Below are 17600 nucleotides of genomic sequence, written 5' to 3'. Positions count from 1 at the left end.
CCAGTGGCTGAGCCTCACAGGCCTCATTCAAGCCTCCAGTTGCCATAGCAACCCTACGAGTGTCCAATGAGTGACAGCGGAAGCCCCCCCCATCAGCCATTTACATGCACAGTTGCACTGACTGCGGCTTGTAGAAGGTTAAACATCGGTGATGAGGTTTTTTCGTTCCCCGATTGAAGAGCAAGTGCCTGAGCACCTACTCTACCCGGCATGGAAAGACGGCGCTGCAGATTAAAGCCCCTTAATGGTAGCCGTCAAAGGACGTATAGGCGTTAATGGAATTATGTACGCCAGTAACCATAGAATCATCTAAAACACCTAGAAACACAAGCAGCAAACTTTGTGAAAGCCAACATGTGTGTCAGGCTCAAAACTTTTCGCCACAAGTATACTTCTGTGACCCATGTGTAAGTGACAGACACATACTTGAAGCGAGCAGCCCCCATCACTCACCTCCCATGGCCATTCCTGTGTTCATGCTATAGCCGCCCCCTGTATTCCACATGTTCTCAGAAGGTGAGCTGTAGTGCGAGCCGGGCGGAGGGGACGGATTACTGCCAGTATACCTGCAATGTACAAACACTCAATACTAGTCTGAAAAGTATACACAATAAAAGGTCTGGAGAAGGCACCAACCTAAAGAATGGGTTCTTCAGATCCAGCAGATTACTTGATTTGGATCCAGTCTGATCCACCTGAGCAACAATACTGATATCGTAACTCTGCCTGCAGGAAGAAGGGAAGAGGCGATCATGGAATCGCGGTATAACATAGGAGTAAATGTCAGATCTGTAGTGCCTCCTACCTCTTATTAGCAATGAGCAGAACTGTTCCAGACAGAGTATCTCCAGCTTTGGTGAAGAGCGGTGACTGTAGAAGACAGCGGACCTGGTACCAGTGGGTGAGGGGTTCAGTAGGAGCCGTGGACAACCAGACAGTCATTCTGGGAGTACAAGAACAGACCAGTAAGTTGTAATATCTGCGTTTGTTGTTACAACAGCAAGGTGGTTATAATTTCTTCTGCAGCCTCAGAGCTCATGTACACAACATCAGGGCAGCTCAGTGCTATGCGGAGCAATGCCTCTAGAGAGAAAACTTAGTTCTTCACATGGAGATCGCCACAATTTTATTTCCTGCCTTAAATCACATAGAACCACAGACAAAACTTCCATATGAAATTGGAGACACGGTAGAAGGTGCCTTATTGCAGCTCTGTACTGAATGGAACAGTAATGCATGAGGAATTACACTCCCTGCAGTTAGATCTCCAGCTGTATGGAGAGCATCTACATACATATGCACACTAAACAGCCATAGCATTAATAGGCTGCCGGGGCAATCCAGGACTCGCAGAACTTCAGGCGTGCTCTAAAAACGCACCTCTTCAGGGAGGCATACCGATTCCCTAAACAAATCCCTCTGTACTCCACCTGATAACATGCTCCCTGACCTACTGACTGCAATCCCTGCTAGCCATCATAAACCGCTCCTGCAGTCATACTGTTTCTGCCGTCACACGGCTAAATGTCTGACCATTGTCTATGTGTATATCACCCCTCACTCTCCACCTCGCCATACCGTGCACATCTCCAGCCCCTTTACCTTCTGTATCACCCCATTACTTGTAGTATGTAAGCTCGTTGGAGCAGGACCCTCACCCCTATTGTTTCCATCAACTGATTACTATGTAACCGTGGTTCTGTAATGTTTGTACTTTTGTCTTTCTGTATTCCCAGTCTATGTAAGCGCTGCGGAATATGTTGGCGCTATACAAATACAGATTATATTATTGCGAAGGTCCCCCCCCCCCTTGCTCTGACCCAGAGGCCTGGACTCTAGAGGACCTTTGAATGTGTCCTGGGGTATCTTGCACAAGATGTTAGGACAGATCCTGTGAGTTGCTCGGTGAAGACTCTGCAGATCAGACCCGTTTTTTCTAGTGCATGCCACAGATTGGATTGAATTTTGGGGTATTTGAGAGGACACTACCATTAGGAAACCCCATTGCCATGAAGGTGGTACGTGTCACATCAACATGATACTAGGACCCAAGTACCCAGTAGAACATTGCCTAAAGCATCACACTGCCTCCTTTGGCTTTTCTTCCCCTAGTGCACGCTTCCCCAGATAAGTGATACATTATTCATCAGATCAGGACGTCTTCTTCCATTGCTTCATGGTCCAATTCTGATGCTCATGTGTCCACAGTAGTGTCAGCATGCGCAATGACTGGTCTACGGCTATGCAGCAAATCACTATATATTGGTAAAACTAAGAGTTTGCTACGGTGTTAGCCAGTAGAGCAAAACGTGATAGTTCTCAGTAAAAGAAACCACGTAATCTTGTAGATATGATACCTTTTAATGGCTAACAAAAATACATGATGTTACTGCGAGCTTTCCAGCCTCCAAAGGGATAATGAGGATAAACACTGAGTAATTTTGAAAGCTTGCTGTAACATCATGTATTTTTGTTAGCCATTAAAAAGGTATCTTATATACAAGATTACTTGGTTTCTACTATAAAGAACAATCACGCTACATACTACATACACAAGACCCGCAGTTTGGAAATGCTCTGACCCAGTCTACACAGCACAACCTGGCTCTCAAATCCTTACATTTTTTTCCCTCTTCCAACACACCAACTTCAAGAACAGATTAATCGCTTGCAACCGAATACATCCCACCCCTGATAGATGCCACTGTCACCAGGTATTTGGTATACACAGAACAGTATATAGAGGTGCTGCATATTTCTGCACCCAGCAGCGCACTCTACTAAGGTTGCACCCACCATGCTGTCGATTCAGGTTAATTAAACTGCGATCAGCTGTTGATCTTGGATTAAGGAGAATGCTTTGCACTAACACACTTTGACCTAAGACTTGGTAAACCAAGTTCACGTGATCTGCGATCAAAGGGAGAATCTAGAAGAAACGTATTGTGACTGGTCCGGTGATCTCCCCAGCATTCGTAGAAATAGTAAAATCTTGGTCGTTGCATCAGCATACATGGGTGTTATTTAACATGTTGGTGCAATGCCTCTTCTTGATCTTAGATTAACTCTTGATTTTAAACCAAAACTTTGGTGCAACCGGCCCTTAAGAGAGGCATCCTCTATGAAAGAAGATCCGATGCTACTTACATGGATCCAATGAAAGCCACATCAAACCAGAAAGCCAAGCCGTGTACTAGGCCAGAGTGCAGCATGTGGAAGGAGAAGGGGATCTCTAACCTGGGGGGAGAACATAGAAACCAGTGCCATCACCCTCCACAAACAGTGCTAAAGTTAAAGGGATGTTCGTTATTTTAATTTCTTACCTGTGCAAATCAGTCTCTTTGGCATCCAGGAAATTTACTGTATACTTCACAGATTTGGCCATTAGGATTCGAATATCAAAGGTGTCCTGTGGGGACAGGAGAAGGATGCAGGGGGTTAATGGGCGAGGTAAGAAAGCCAGGAGTCCACATACTACACTGCTCTACTTACCACAACCGGCTGCTTAAAGTACTCATCCACTGCAGCTCCGCGCAGAGCCGAGAGGTCCACACCATGAAAAGACGGCTGATACCTGCGGAGGACGGTTAACAGACATCAGTGCTGGGATGGGACAATAAAGCTACAGCCGACATTACAGGAGAAGCAGCAAAACTCACCAGAAATTGGCTTTTGTAAACTGTTCCATGTAAAGTTGCTCATCAGTAAATGGAGCGAGGTGAACGTCTCCGATCGTGGGGAACATGTTACCTGGAGGGGAGAGGTACGAAGAAGGACAAGAGAGTGTATAATAGTTATATTCTTGTACATAGGGGTCAGTATTATAGTAGTTATATTCTAGTACATAGGGGGCAGTATTATAGTAGTTATATTCTTGTACATAGGGGGCAGTATTATAGTAGTTATATTCTTGTACACAGGGGGCAGTATTATAGTAGTTATATTCTTGTACATAGGGGGCAGTATTATAGTAGTTATATTCTTGTACATAGGGGGCAGTATTATAGTAGTTATATTCTTGTACACAGGGGGCAGTATTATAGTAGTTATATTCTTGTACATAGGGGCAGTATTATAGTAGTTATATTCTTGTATATAGGAGGCAGTAATATAGTAGTTATATTCTTGTATATAGGGGGCAGTATTATAGTAGTTATATTCTTGTATATAGGAGGCAGTATTATAGTAGTTATATTCTTGTATATAGGGGGCAGTATTATAGTAGTTATATTCTTGTACATAGAGGGCAGTATTATAGTAGTTATATTCTTGTACATAGAGGGCAGTATTATAGTAGTTATATTCTTGTACATAGGAGGGCAGTATTATAATAGTTATATTCTTGTACATAGGAGGCAGTATTATAGTAGTTATATTCTTGTACATAGGAGGCAGTATTATAGTAGTTATATTCTTGTACATAGTAGTAGTATTATAGTAGTTATATTCTTGTACATAGGGGGCAGTATTATAGTAGTTATATTCTTGTACATAGGGAGCAGTATTATAGTAGTTATATTCTTGTACATAGGGAGCAGTATTATAGTAGTTATATTCTTGTACATAGAGGCAGTATTATAGTAGTTATATTCTTGTACATAGAGGCAGTATTATAGTAGTTATATTCTTGTACATAGGAGGCAGTATTATAGTAGTTATATTCTTGTACATAGGAGCAGTATTATAGTAGCTATATTCTTGTACATAGGGGGCAGTATTATAGTAGTTATATTCTTGTACATAGGAGGCAGTATTATAGTAGTTATATTCTTGTACATAGGGGGCAGTATTATAGTAGCTATATTCTTGTACATAGGGGGCAGTATTATAGTAGTTATATTCTTGTACATAGGAGGCAGTATTATAGTAGCTATATTCTTGTACATAGGGGGCAGTATTATAGTAGTTATATTCTTGTACTAAGGGGGCAGTATTATAGTAGTTATATTCTTGTACATAGGGGGCAGTATTATAGTAGTTATATTCTTGTACATAGGAGGCAGTATTATAGTAGTTATATTCTTGTACATAGGGGGCAGTATTATAGTAGTTATATGCTTGTACATAGGGGGCAGTATTATAGTAGTTATATGCTTGTACATGGGAGGCAGTATTATAGTAGTTATATTCTTGTACATGGGAGGCAGTATTATAGTAGTTATATTCTTGTACATAGGGGGCAGTATTATAGTAGTTATATGCTTGTACATAGGGGGCAGTATTATAGTAGTTATATGCTTGTACATAGGGGGCAGTATTATAGTAGTTATATGCTTGTACATGGGAGGCAGTATTATAGTAGTTATATTCTTGTACATGGGAGGCAGTATTATAGTAGTTATATTCTTGTACATGGGAGGCAGTATTATAGTAGGTATATTCTTGTACATGGGAGGCAGTATTATAGTAGTTATATTCTTGTACATGGGAGGCAGTATTATAGTAGTTATATTCTTGTACATAGGGGCCAGTATTATAGTAGTTATATTCTTGTACATAGGGGGCAGTATTATAGTAGTTATATTCTTGTACATAGGGGGCAGTATTATAGTACTTATATTCTTGTACATAGCAGTATTATAGTACTTATATTCTTGTACATAGCAGTATTATAGTACTTATATTCTTGTACATAGCAGTATTATAGTAGTTATATTCTTGTACATAGGGGGCAGTATTATAGTAGCTATATTCTTGTACATAGGGGCAGTATTATAGTAGCTATATTCTTGTACATAGGGGCAGTATTATAGTAGCTATATTCTTGTACATAGGGGCAGTATTATAGTAGTTATATTCTGGTACATAGGGGGCAGTATTATAGTAGTTATATTCTGGTACATAGGGGCCAGTATTATAGTAGTTATATTCTGGTACATAGGGGGCAGTATTATAGTAGTTATATTCTTGTACATAGGGGCAGTATTATAGTAGCTATATTCTTGTACATAGGGGCAGTATTATAGTAGCTATATTCTTGTACATAGGAGGCAGTATTATAGTAGTTATATTCTTGTACATAGGGGGCAGTATTATAGTAGTTATATTCTTGTACATAGGGGGCAGTATTATAGTAATTATATTCTTGTACATAGGATGCAGTATTATAGTAGTTATATTCTTGTACATAGGAGCAGTATTATAGTAGTTATATTCTTCTACGTAGGGGGGCAGTATTATAGTAGTTATATTCTTGTACATAGGAGGCAGTATTATAGTAGTTATATTCTTGTACATAGGAGGCAGTATTATAGTAGTTATATTCTTGTACATAGGAGGCAGTATTATAGTAGTTATATTCTTGTACATAGGGGGCAGTATTATAGTAGTTATATTCTTGTACATAGGGGGCAGTATTATAGTAATTATATTCTTGTACATAGGAGGCAGTATTATAGTAGTTATATTCTTGTACATAGGATGCAGTATTATAGTAGTTATATTCTTGTACATAGGAGCAGTATTATAGTAGTTATATTCTTCTACGTAGGGGGGCAGTATTATAGTAGTTATATTCTTGTACATAGGAGGCAGTATTATAGTAGTTATATTCTTGTATATAGGGGGCAGTATTATAGTAGCTATATTCTTGTACATAGGGGCAGTATTATAGTAGCTATATTCTTGTACATAGGGGCAGTATTATAGTAATTACACTCTTGTGCACGCTATTAAACAGAACTTAGCATGGTTTGTGTCCTACCATTGGGCTTAAGGAACTTCTTTGCATGTAGGTAACTCTCAAGCATCCGCTCGTTGAAGAGCATGTATCCCATGGGCTCAGATATGATAATATCCACCTGCTCTGGGAGAGACACTTCTTCCACCTTCCCTGGGATGACCACTATACGGTCAGTCAGGTTGTTACTCTTCACCAGCAGCTGTGAATAGGACAAGGTTAATAATGAGACCAAGTACATCATCCCATGCACACTTTGTGCCATCATAACTCTGCTCACCTCAGCGTGCTGCGCCATGGTGCTCGCTTCCACAGCATACACCTTGCGAGCACCGGCCTGAACTGCAAAAAAGGACAGGATCCCTGAACCGCAGCCTACATCCAAGACAACCTGACATTGGGAGAGAAGGAGGAGAGTTACAGCACATTCTGACTCAGAACTGAGTGCTAGCCCTTATGACTGGTTGCTCACCTTGTCCTTGAAGTCTGTGTGGTTTTGCAAGATAGCTCTTTGATAAGTGCCGGTCCTGACGTAATCCTGCATCATGTTTTGCTGTTGTGACAAGTAACCATAAAACTGCAGAAGAAGCGATCCAGAGACAAATCAGCAAGTGAAATATCCCATCCACTAACACTGTGACCCAATACTAGTCGTTTCCCGCCTTGATTTCAAATACTGGCATCTAGCTATAACTTTAAATCCTTAACTCAGCTGGCCGTTCTTCACAGACTGCATGGTTGAACCCTTGTAATCAATAGCTGCCCAGAAAAGGCACAACTGACAGGAGATAAAGTGGTGAGGTCCACTTTTACGGACAATTTTTCATAAAGGCTGCGTTATAACGCAGAGCTTGTAGTACGGATCTAGCACAATTCTACAGTGTTTGATGTGCATATTAATTGCATCTAAAAAGGCCATCCGAAAGCTGCATACGTTATGCCATAAAACGCTGTAGTTTTGCAATACAGTTTACTACCAAGTGGCTTCTACAGGTAAAGCACATGATTTCAATACCCTTCACCTGTAGAAGCCACTCAGCTGAACATCTACAGCAAAATGCTTTGGTTTTGCGCTGTGAACACGTTGTTTATGGACAGCGTTCACCAGTGCAATTAACATGAATATTAAGAACTCTGTACAACCGCAGTAAACCAGGTGGAAACCTAACCAACCTAACTGCTCCGATGTATCACCAATGAAAAAGCAAGCAAAATTGCAAATAGTCTTAATTTCCTGCTTTGGGTTTACAGCCGCTATGAAGATATCACTATGGTAACAGACAACAAACAAACCCTGTGTAGTCTGACCCTGCAGTCCCATTTGTCCCAGACTACACGTGGTTTGTTGTCCATTACTGTGGAGATGTATGAACCTACATAGCAGCTGTACACACAGGACTGTAAGAAATGTTTAGTAAAGTTGATTTAGTTTTTCATCTTCTATGTATTGTAGCAATAAATCACGCTTGTGAAGGTGGACTTGGCCTGTAATATGCAGCCTCAGAGGGACAGATTTGGTTCGTACCCCAATTAAATTTCCCTTCTTGTCTGACTTCTATCCAATGAGGTATATTTGCTCATTCAGGGGCTTTCCGAGAGTACGATATTGATGACCCATCCTTAGAATAGGTTTTCAATATCAGATCAGGGGAGTTCCGCTACTCACAACCCCCGATAAAGTATTTGAAGAGTCCGTGGTCTGTGACATGGTCATCAGTCTACAGCCTGAGAGCAGCTCAAGTGAATGGGACTGAGCTGCTATACATTGTACAGCACTGTACCAGGTATGCACTAAAGCAGGCGCTGCCGCCTCTTCAAACATCTCATCCGTGAGGGTTGCACGCTGAATCCCCACTGATCTGATATTGATGACCTGTCCTGAGGATAAGTCACCATTACCGGAGTCTCAGGAAACCCCCTTCATAAAAAAAAAAAAAATTATGGGCTCATTTCTCATATTGGAAAAAAAAGGGGGCAGGTGGGTACGGCAGCTTTTTGGATAAATGGCAGAATAAGAGGCAACAACTTAGAACGGATCGATGTCCAGGAAGTTTCCACCTCCTCGTACAGCTGACATTGTGGAGTTTGGTAAGATACCTGGAAGTACTGCACGGCTGAAGACTCCTCGGTGCGCTCGCTGAACACACTCTTGTCGGAAGATGAACTCCGGCAGTTCTTGATGATGTTGTAAAAGGAACAGAAATCTGTGGTGGGGAGAGAAGGGCCCGCGGTTACATTAGGCTGCAGCGTACATACTATAGGTGGATTCTTACATATAGTTGTGTTGTTATGGCCAGCCACTAGGTGGCAGTACTGTGTTCCAAGTCTACCTCCTGACAGGAAGCATTTTAAGTATTCAGAAGTGACTCATTTATAACCAAGTAACCAAAACCCGTGTCCTGACAGACAAAAGGACGCACCTGCTGGGGTGGCGAACTGAACCAGGACGCTGTTACAGCCCAGGGTGACGATGAAGGATTGCTTCCCCACGCGGCTGCACTCCGTGTCCGAGTTAATCGTGCACTTGAAGACGCAGACATTTTCTGGAAGAGACAAAGAGGAATTAACAGGCTGTTATATAGGGATACGGTTATGTTCACACTTGTGTCGCAGTTTCTATTTAAAGGGATGGGCGAGACCTTCCTTACAACAGGATCTTTCAGGGCATCCGTCACACGCAGCCAAGTCTGGCAGAAATGTGACGGAGACGCCAAAGGAGTCAGTTTAACAACTTGTGAAAAACAAACAAACCTGTTTTGGAAAGAGGAGGACAAGGCAAAGCTGCACTGACTCTAAAAGTGACTGAACGGGTCACACACCAGCAAACGACATGTGTGGAGTTCATAAGATACCAGCAAGGCGACCCGCCGCTACCCACCCTGGGTGCGGACGCCACATTCACAACAAACTCATCCTGATCCAGGCACAGCTCTATAGCTTTAGTAGTGGGTGTGCCTGGTATTGCAAGCAACATTCAAGTGAATGGGACTGAACTGCAGTACCCGACATAGCCACTACAAGGAGTGCAGAGCTGTGTCGGGTAAACAGTGGAGAAGACGCAATACTCGTAAGGCCCTTTAATCAACTGATCGGCAAGAAAGTCAGAAGTTAGATCATCAACATAAAAGTAATGGGAAACCCCATTAAGGAGGTGTAGGGCCCATTAGGGAAAATCAGTCATCAATTGCCAGCCTATTAAAGGGGTTGTCTGGTTACTGGACAACCTAATTTTAATAGGACCCCCTGTATTTAAAATGATAAACTGGGGTATACTTACCTCTCTGTCGCTGCTAGGATCCAGCGCTGCAGCCCCGCTGTGGTCCCGGTGATTGTTGTGACAGATTATCTCATAGGAAATCAGGTAACCGCTACAGCCAATGAGAGGCTGCAGGGTCACCGCACATTCTCCTGGCATCGGTACCCCCGTCTTGAGTGCCACGATGCCAGGCGTACAGGATTGTGATACTGTCACCCGATTTCCAGTAACATCTTCTGTCACAACAATCACCGGGACCGCAGCGGGATTGCAGTGCTGGATCCTGGTGGCCACATAGGGGAAAATTTAGTTCAGTTTATCGTCTTAACCCTTTCCAATCCATTTATTTTTTCTCACCCATTGTCCTCAGCTCCAAATAAATTGGAGCTGGGGAGAATGGGTGAGAAAAGATACGGATTACTTACCGGTAGTCCCATTTCCAGGAGTCATCACGATGGCCCCATTTACATATGGAGGTTGCCCTCTGACCCAGGTAGGGACAGGAAGAGTTTAAAAGCACCTCCCCTTCCACCCATGCTTCAGTGACTTACAAATTATTACGGTGGACAATGTTTACTAAACCAAATTTTACCTTTATTCGGTCATATTTACATTGAAAGAACATTAATTATTCTATATGGGAGGGAACTATGGGCCGTCGTGATGACTCCTGGAAAAGGGACTACCAGTAAGTAATCCGTATCTTTCCAGGTCGTCATCCCGACGGCCCCATTTACATATGGAGTATACCAAATTATACGTGGCTCTAGGGTGGGACTACTGCCTGAAGGACTTTCCGTCCGTAGCCCCGGTCTTTGTCCGACTGGACGTTAACCCTAAAATGTCTGATAAACGTATGTTGCTAGACCAGGTGGCTGCTTTGCAATTTGCTCGGCAGACGCCTGGTCTTTTTCTGCCCAAGAGGAGGAGAGAGAGCGTGTGGAGTGGGCTCTAATTTTTCCCAGGGGATCGAGGCCCCTGGCTTTATATGCCTCTTGGATGGCAGTCTTGATCCACCTCGCAATGGTGCTCTTAGATGCCGTCTTTCCTTTTTCCGGCCCCTGAAATTGGAAAAAGGTTATTTTTGCCAAAAGAGCGGGTAGCCTCTAAATACACTAGGACGGCTCTCCTAACATCTAGGCTATGAAAATCTCGTTCTTTTCCATTGCGGGGATTTTGACAGAAGGAGGGCAGAGTGATTGTCTGCTCCCTATGAATTTTTGACACTACCTTCGGTGGGAAGGTTGGGTCCGGTTTAAAGGTAATTCTGTCATCTTGTATTACCATGTATGGTTCAATACAGTATAAGGCTTGTATTTCCCCTATTCTCCGAGCCGAAGTTATAGCAACTAAAAGGGTAACTTTTAGCGTGAGTAGTCTCAGGGAGAGTTGGGAGAGGGGTTCAAAGGGGGGTTGGCAAGACTATTTAGGACTAAGTTTAGGTCTTAGGTAGGGAAGGTTTCTCTAATGAAGGGTCTGCCCCTTTGAGAAACCTACGCACCCCGCGGTGTTCTGCTAAGGGGAAGTCTAGGTAGGATCCTAGTGCTGCTGTATGAGCCTTAAGGGTTCTCGGGCTAAGGCCTTCCTCTAGGCCTGCCTGTAAAATTCCCGGTTTGCGGGTATGTCAATCCCTGGGATTTCCCCTGGATCTATTTTGCAGAAGTCTGTGAACTTCCTCCGTATCCTATCATAGATGGCTGTCGTGATAGGTTCACGGCTTTTTGTCGGGGTATTATGGGAGAGTCCCTTCCCACGCAGTATCATGCTTTCAGCATCCATGCTGCTAGATTCAAATTTCCGACCCCGGGTATGTTAGCGGGCCCTGGAGTAGGAGATCATCCACTACTGGTAGTAGAGGTGGACCCCGAATAGTCAAGGCTTTTAGTAGGGGATACCAGGGCCTTTTGTCCCACATAGGGGCAACTAGTATGACTGACACCCGGCTGGTCTGGATTTTCCTGGGGATGTGAGGGATCAGTGGGAAAAGGGGGAAAGGCGTATGCTAGGTCCATATCCCAGCTTTGGGACAGGGCATCTATCCCGCACGGGTTGGCTCTTGGATTCAGAGAGTAAAAGTCCCGGCATTTTGAATTTTCCCTCGAGGCGAACAGGTCTATCTGTGGTTCTCCCCACCGGCAACTTAGTTGGTCGAAGACTCACTGGTTCAGCCCCCATTCTCCTGGAAGGATGCTCTTGTCTGCCCAGGAAGTTGGCAACAACGCTTGTGGACCCTTTTAGATGGATTGCTGAGAGAAAAGACAGCACGTTGGACTCCGCCTAGCGGAGTATCTTTATCGCCAGTTGTTGCAGGTGTGGGTCGCGTTCCCCCTTGGTGGCGAACAAACGACAGAGCTGTCCTTTTATCAGTCAGAATTTTGATATGCCTTCCTCTTACAGGGGGTTCTGCTGCCTGAAGGGCCTCCCAGATTGCCCTTAATTCTCTAACTTTATGAGCGCTCAGCTACTTTGGAGTCCTAGATTCTCTGTAGATTTAGGTCGGCTACTTGCGCTCCCCATCCCGTTTTACTGGCATCTGTTGTGATGGGTACAGTAGGTTCTTGCGACCAGGAGGTACCTTTGCTTAGGTTCCTCTGTGAGGTCCACCAGCGTAGGGACTCTGACGGACAGGCTCACCTTCTTATCCAGGGAGGTCTGCCGTCTGTCCCACCTGGCAAGAATGAACCCTTGTAGTTGTCGAGTATGGGGTTGTGCCCATGGGACTATCTGTATGCAGGCTGTTTAGGATGCCGAGCACCTTCATTGTTTCTCTGATAGAAACCGTCGTAGCCTGACAGAGGGAGGTTACTCTTTGGAGGAGGTCTTCCTCCTAGATGATGGAAGCCGAGATTCCTGGATGTGGGAGTCTAATAATACACCCAGGTACACCTTCTGTGTACCAGGGTTCAGGTCGGACTTCTGTTTATTGACTATCCACCCTAAACTGTTTAGGGTAGACAGGACCATAGATAGGTCTATACGTATAGTCCTTCTGTCCTCGACACTAACAAGAAGTCATCCAGATATGGGAATATACAGATTTGGTTCCGTCTGAAATAGGCTACCATCTCTATTATTATCTTTGTGAACACCCGAGGAGCAGTGGAGATTCCGAATGGAAGGGCCATAAACTAATAATGTTGGATCCTGTCACCCTCCCGCCGAGCGAATCTCAAGTACTTGTGATGGACTGCAGCTATTGGGACGTGACAGTATGCATCTTTGGGATGCATAGTGCACTTTACAGTATTCCGGTCTATTAGTGAGACGATAGACCTCACCGTTTCCCAAAAAAAAAAATTTTTATATGAAATAAATTTATTTAGGGCCTTAAGGTTAAAGATAGTCCCAATGGAACCGTTTGGTTTTTGATTAGAAATAAGGGTGAATAGAATCCCTCACCCCTTTCGTAATCAGGGACTTGTGCAATGACCCCTAAGTCCTTGAGTTCGTGTACACTTTTTATGAGGTTCCCTTGTTCTTGTAGGGACCCAGGGGAGGTTATGAGGAATCTCCTAGGGGGGTAGAGAGTGGAACTCAATTCGGTACCCTGCTTCAATTATTCGGAGTACCCAGGGGTTAGATGTTATCCCCTGCCCCTGACTTAGATAGCGTGCTAATCTACCCCGTTTGTTCAGGAGAGGGTTGAGCCTCCTTAACCCGACCTCCCTTGGGGTACGCCATCTTCCAGTCTTCCCTTTAACGTCGGGAGGTGGCTGGCGCCTCAGAAAGGATGGTTTCCTGTAAGGCTATCTGTCGCTGACTTTCTTCAGGATCTTGTCCAGGACGGGCCCAACATGAATTCCCCTTAGAGGGGGATGGCGCAGGCCTTGTTTTTTGATGTCACATCTGCAGCCCATGTCTTCAGCCATAATGTGCATCATATCTTACTATCTCCGCTGATGCATCGGTCAGAAAGACGGTAGCCATTTTTAGGAGGGGAAGACAACCAGCTAACTCCTCTCTAGGGGCCCGATCTATGATGGAGGCTTCCAGCCTATTTATCCATAGGACCATCGATCTGGCCACGGAAGTCGAGGCTATGTTCTTATCCATTGGATTTGACAGTTGTGAGGTATCTTCAGGGGCCAAGAGGGTTTTCTTGGCCACCTTGATACCGCTATTCTTTTCTCAGGCTTCTGCCATTCATCGGCAATTACCCGTTGTAGGGTCTAGTTGACCGGGAACATGGTCTTTCTCCTTGACCGGAGGCCACCGAGCGCTTCATCTTTGTTTTATGGAACGCTTCACGAATTTGCGTGTGCGTCTGTATCGTTCCAATTTTAGTATGTGTGCTGCCGAAGCGAGCACTGTCCCATCGCGGCAGCCAGAGCATGCGGACCGCGCGAGGGAGACCTGTGCTGCTGAGGCGACTTACGGCTCAGTCGGCGCCGCAGGTTGGGGATGCAGGGACTCGTGAGTGTACGGCCCCGACCTCTACCCCTCCAGGGGGAACGCACAGCGTGCGGTAAGTTTTTCTTCTGGTAAGTTTTCTTCCTTCTCCTGCAGCTCTGGAGCTGCTCCTCTGTCCCACCGTAGGGACAGGAAGACACTGAAGCATGGGTGGAAAGGGAGGTGCTTTTAAACTCTTTCTGTCCCTACCTGGGTCAGAGGGCAACCTCCATATGTAAATGGGGCCGTCGGGATGATGCCCTGGAAAAATACATTTCCCTGCACCCTCCTGAACTGACAGAGTTCAGGAGGGTGTAGGTGCTCACTGCACTATGGGGGATCCTGCTTATCTGTCCGGCATCTTCCTCATTCTCCCTCTGCCTCCCGGCTCGGCGATCATGTGACCGCTGGGGTCAGGTGGCACCCAGCAGTCACATGATCGCCGAGCCGGGAGACAGAAGGGAGAATGTGGAAGACGCCGGTCAGGTAAGCAGGCCCCCCCACGGTGCAGGCTCCCGGCTCGGCGTTCATGTGACCGCCGGGGGTCAGGTAACACCGGCGGTCACATGATCGCCGGCTGGAATCTATGCATTGCATAGCGCTAATTGAGCGCTATGTAATGTGTAAAGGAGAAGGCAGAAAGGTTAAAAACCCTTTCTGCATTCTCCTCGGGGGTCCTCGATGAGGACCAGTGCAGAAGTGTATCTGCACCTGATGTGTCTGACGATCGGGTGCAGATCCACTCCTGCACTGCAGTGTCGGGCCTGCCCCGACATCGGAGCTGTGGAGGGAAATGATGATGTCGGGGCAGGCCCGACATTGGATTGGAAAGGGTTAATACAGAAGGTCCTATTGAAACAGGATTGTCGAAATAACCAGACAACCCCAGCGGCAGAACGCTGATGTACATGGTAGCAAAACTTACTTTGCCTATTGGGGGGGGGGGGGGGGGGGGCTCAAGAAGTACCATTTTAGCATTTCCTGGGCTGCAGACCAGTATGGTGGATACGCCACACAGTCGCTGGCTGGAGTTTCTCACCTACATCCACCCTCTCTGCTGATGTGATGTGGAGATGTAGTAGACGTCGTCCATTTAAATCTCGCACATGCGCCTCAAGTTTGCGGACCGGCGCATGTACAGATCATCCATCCTTTTTGTGGGCAGACACTTCATACAGCAGAGGAAGTTGTAAAACTATCACTGCAGCTACGCGATTGTCTTGGTACGAGATGTCCGTATTCTGCAGCGGTGGGCAGTTTAATGGGCTGGGAATTGATGACCGCTTCCCTTTAAGGGGACGCTCACGCAGGGCGGAATTGCAATAATTTTTTTGGAGCAAAAATCCTGCACCGCCGTACGATTCTGCCGCAGATCCTCTCTTCAAGTGAGCGAGTGAAGCCGGTGTGAAAGCCTGCATGTATGTGAACAGTCTGAGGCTCGCTGCACGCCGACGCAGTTGCGCATGCTTTAGCACAACTTTTTCTTCCCGGACGGCATGTTTTTTATTTGCGCACGAGACACGGACAGCGATTGAAGTTGAAAATTACGCAGCATTTCACGCATCTCCTTGCATTTTCCGCCCCCTTCATCGACTTCTATGGGGATATTTGCTGCGCAGAAAAATAGAACGCGCCCTTTTTGCGTGACCGAAATGCTTGTGCCAAAATTCCGGAGGTGTGAACGAACCCATTGAAGTCAACGCGCTCTTCTGTCTGCGCCGGCCTTCGTATCTTGGTGCGGATCTGCAGCACGTTTCACCCCTGTGATTTGAATCCAATTGAAAGGTGTGAAGTCTGCAGCAGCTCAGGCCGCCATTAAGGGGTTATTGAGACAATTTGCCGTAACCATTTAGTGACCAAAGGCACGCAGCCGAGTCTGAATCGCGCCCATGAACCGCCTGTCCACGTGTCGTCTGACATGTAAGCACACCGCACGTTGCGTGTTCTAGTCTCATTCGTAAAAACCCAACAACATGCCATGATTTTTCCGTGCCTGCGAATATCCTCAGACTATAATGGCGCCGCACGCCGTCTGTGGGATACAGACCGCAAAATACGTCTGAAAATACGTCCGCGCGCCTCGGGCCTTCGGCTCATACTGAAGGGCTGTGAGATGCGCCTGTAGGATGTACGGCGGCTGCCGGCCGTCGCCACCTGGTATCTCTACGGGTTTTTAATGACCTCCGCCTCTCGTCAGACCCCGACTAATTACACGATGGCTCTGAATTTGCTACCCGACTGTCAGAACTTTTCACCGTCCCTTAAAGTGATTTTCTAGCGGTTTGGTGGGGGGTTTCCACGTGTGCCCGCTGTATAGACCGCATGGCATCTGTGCCAGGTACCGGGAGGGTCTCGGGCGTACGTCCCACCCAGCTTAGCCGCATCTGTGCTCTGTGACACAAAAGATAAAAAGTCCGCTCATTACCACAACAATGGCGGCGTCGCTCTCAATGCCACTTTATAGGGTGGGCAGAGTCATTAGTCTCTAGGGGCATAGTGAAAGCAACCTTTTGTGAGACCACCACAAAATCCCAGCGAGGGGTCTTCTCTACCCCCAGGCTGGTGACAATGGGACGACGCTCCCTCCTCTTCACACAAATCCCCCTGATTTCAGGCCTGCGGAGAGGGACAATGGGCAGCGCAATCCTAAAAACCAGCTCGTTGCTGCATACGGGGACCATAGAGCGGCGGAGGGCTCTGGAGAGATTTATCCCCCACCTCCCCCCAAAATCCACAAGATGCCGTCTGCTTGCAGGGCTGGAAGATCTTATAGTCAGATCTGATTCTAGGAGGGCCGTGTGACAACCGCGGTGGGGACAGAAACGTGGTGGCATCACAGTGGTTGTCACCCAACTCACCAGATGAGGGGACGTCTGCAGCTCGCCCGCTCAGGTCCCATCCAGTCCGACCCCCCATAGAAGTCACTGAAATTGAAGGGAGTGTTCCTGCCGTAGAGGAGGGACAGCGACGGAGTGGTTACCACACCCCCGTTCTCACATCCAGGTGCACCAACTGCACTTTACTCAGGTCCATCGTCAGACGATTTATAGGGGCCAACACCGCCATAAATGGGAGCCCGTAGACAGCAGCCTCCGTGCCCACAGGAACATCAGAGGACCAATGGAAGGAGTTAGAGACTGGACTGGGATGAACGATCCTCCGTACAGCGGGCATCGGCCAGTATAAAGGATATTTAAAAAGGGGTTTCGGAGTCATTGCTTTTATATGGTTTTGGGCCCCCACAGTTATGTAGTCACCGCGGGTCCGGAGGGCATC

The 17600-nt window shown here is 46.0% G+C and overlaps 1 protein-coding gene across 5 annotated transcripts in view; it reads right to left on the bottom strand.

Moving 5' to 3' along the window:
- Positions 1–17600, bottom strand: part of CARM1 (coactivator associated arginine methyltransferase 1) — a 36596-nt gene that overhangs the window by 11785 nt on the left and 7211 nt on the right. For 4 of the 5 annotated variants that reach the window (XM_066593605.1, XM_066593607.1, XM_066593608.1 and 1 more), the window contains exons 2-13: positions 9100–9222; positions 8777–8883; positions 7152–7256; positions 6960–7070; positions 6704–6881; positions 3660–3750; positions 3493–3574; positions 3324–3409; positions 3148–3237; positions 806–943; positions 637–726; positions 454–566 (exon numbers count right to left, since the gene is read on the bottom strand). In XM_066593605.1, coding sequence (XP_066449702.1) covers positions 454–566; positions 637–726; positions 806–943; positions 3148–3237; positions 3324–3409; positions 3493–3574; positions 3660–3750; positions 6704–6881; positions 6960–7070; positions 7152–7256; positions 8777–8883; positions 9100–9222 — 1314 coding nt within the window. The remainder of the gene's footprint in view (positions 1–453; positions 567–636; positions 727–805; positions 944–3147; positions 3238–3323; positions 3410–3492; positions 3575–3659; positions 3751–6703; positions 6882–6959; positions 7071–7151; positions 7257–8776; positions 8884–9099; positions 9223–17600) is intronic. The other variant, XM_066593606.1, reaches the window with a different exon arrangement.

This window comes from Eleutherodactylus coqui, chromosome 2 (assembly GCF_035609145.1).
Source record: "Eleutherodactylus coqui strain aEleCoq1 chromosome 2, aEleCoq1.hap1, whole genome shotgun sequence".
NCBI classification, from domain to species: domain Eukaryota; kingdom Metazoa; phylum Chordata; class Amphibia; order Anura; family Eleutherodactylidae; genus Eleutherodactylus; species Eleutherodactylus coqui.
Note: the sequence above shows the minus strand (reverse complement) of the source record. Positions and strands in the feature narration are given on the sequence as shown.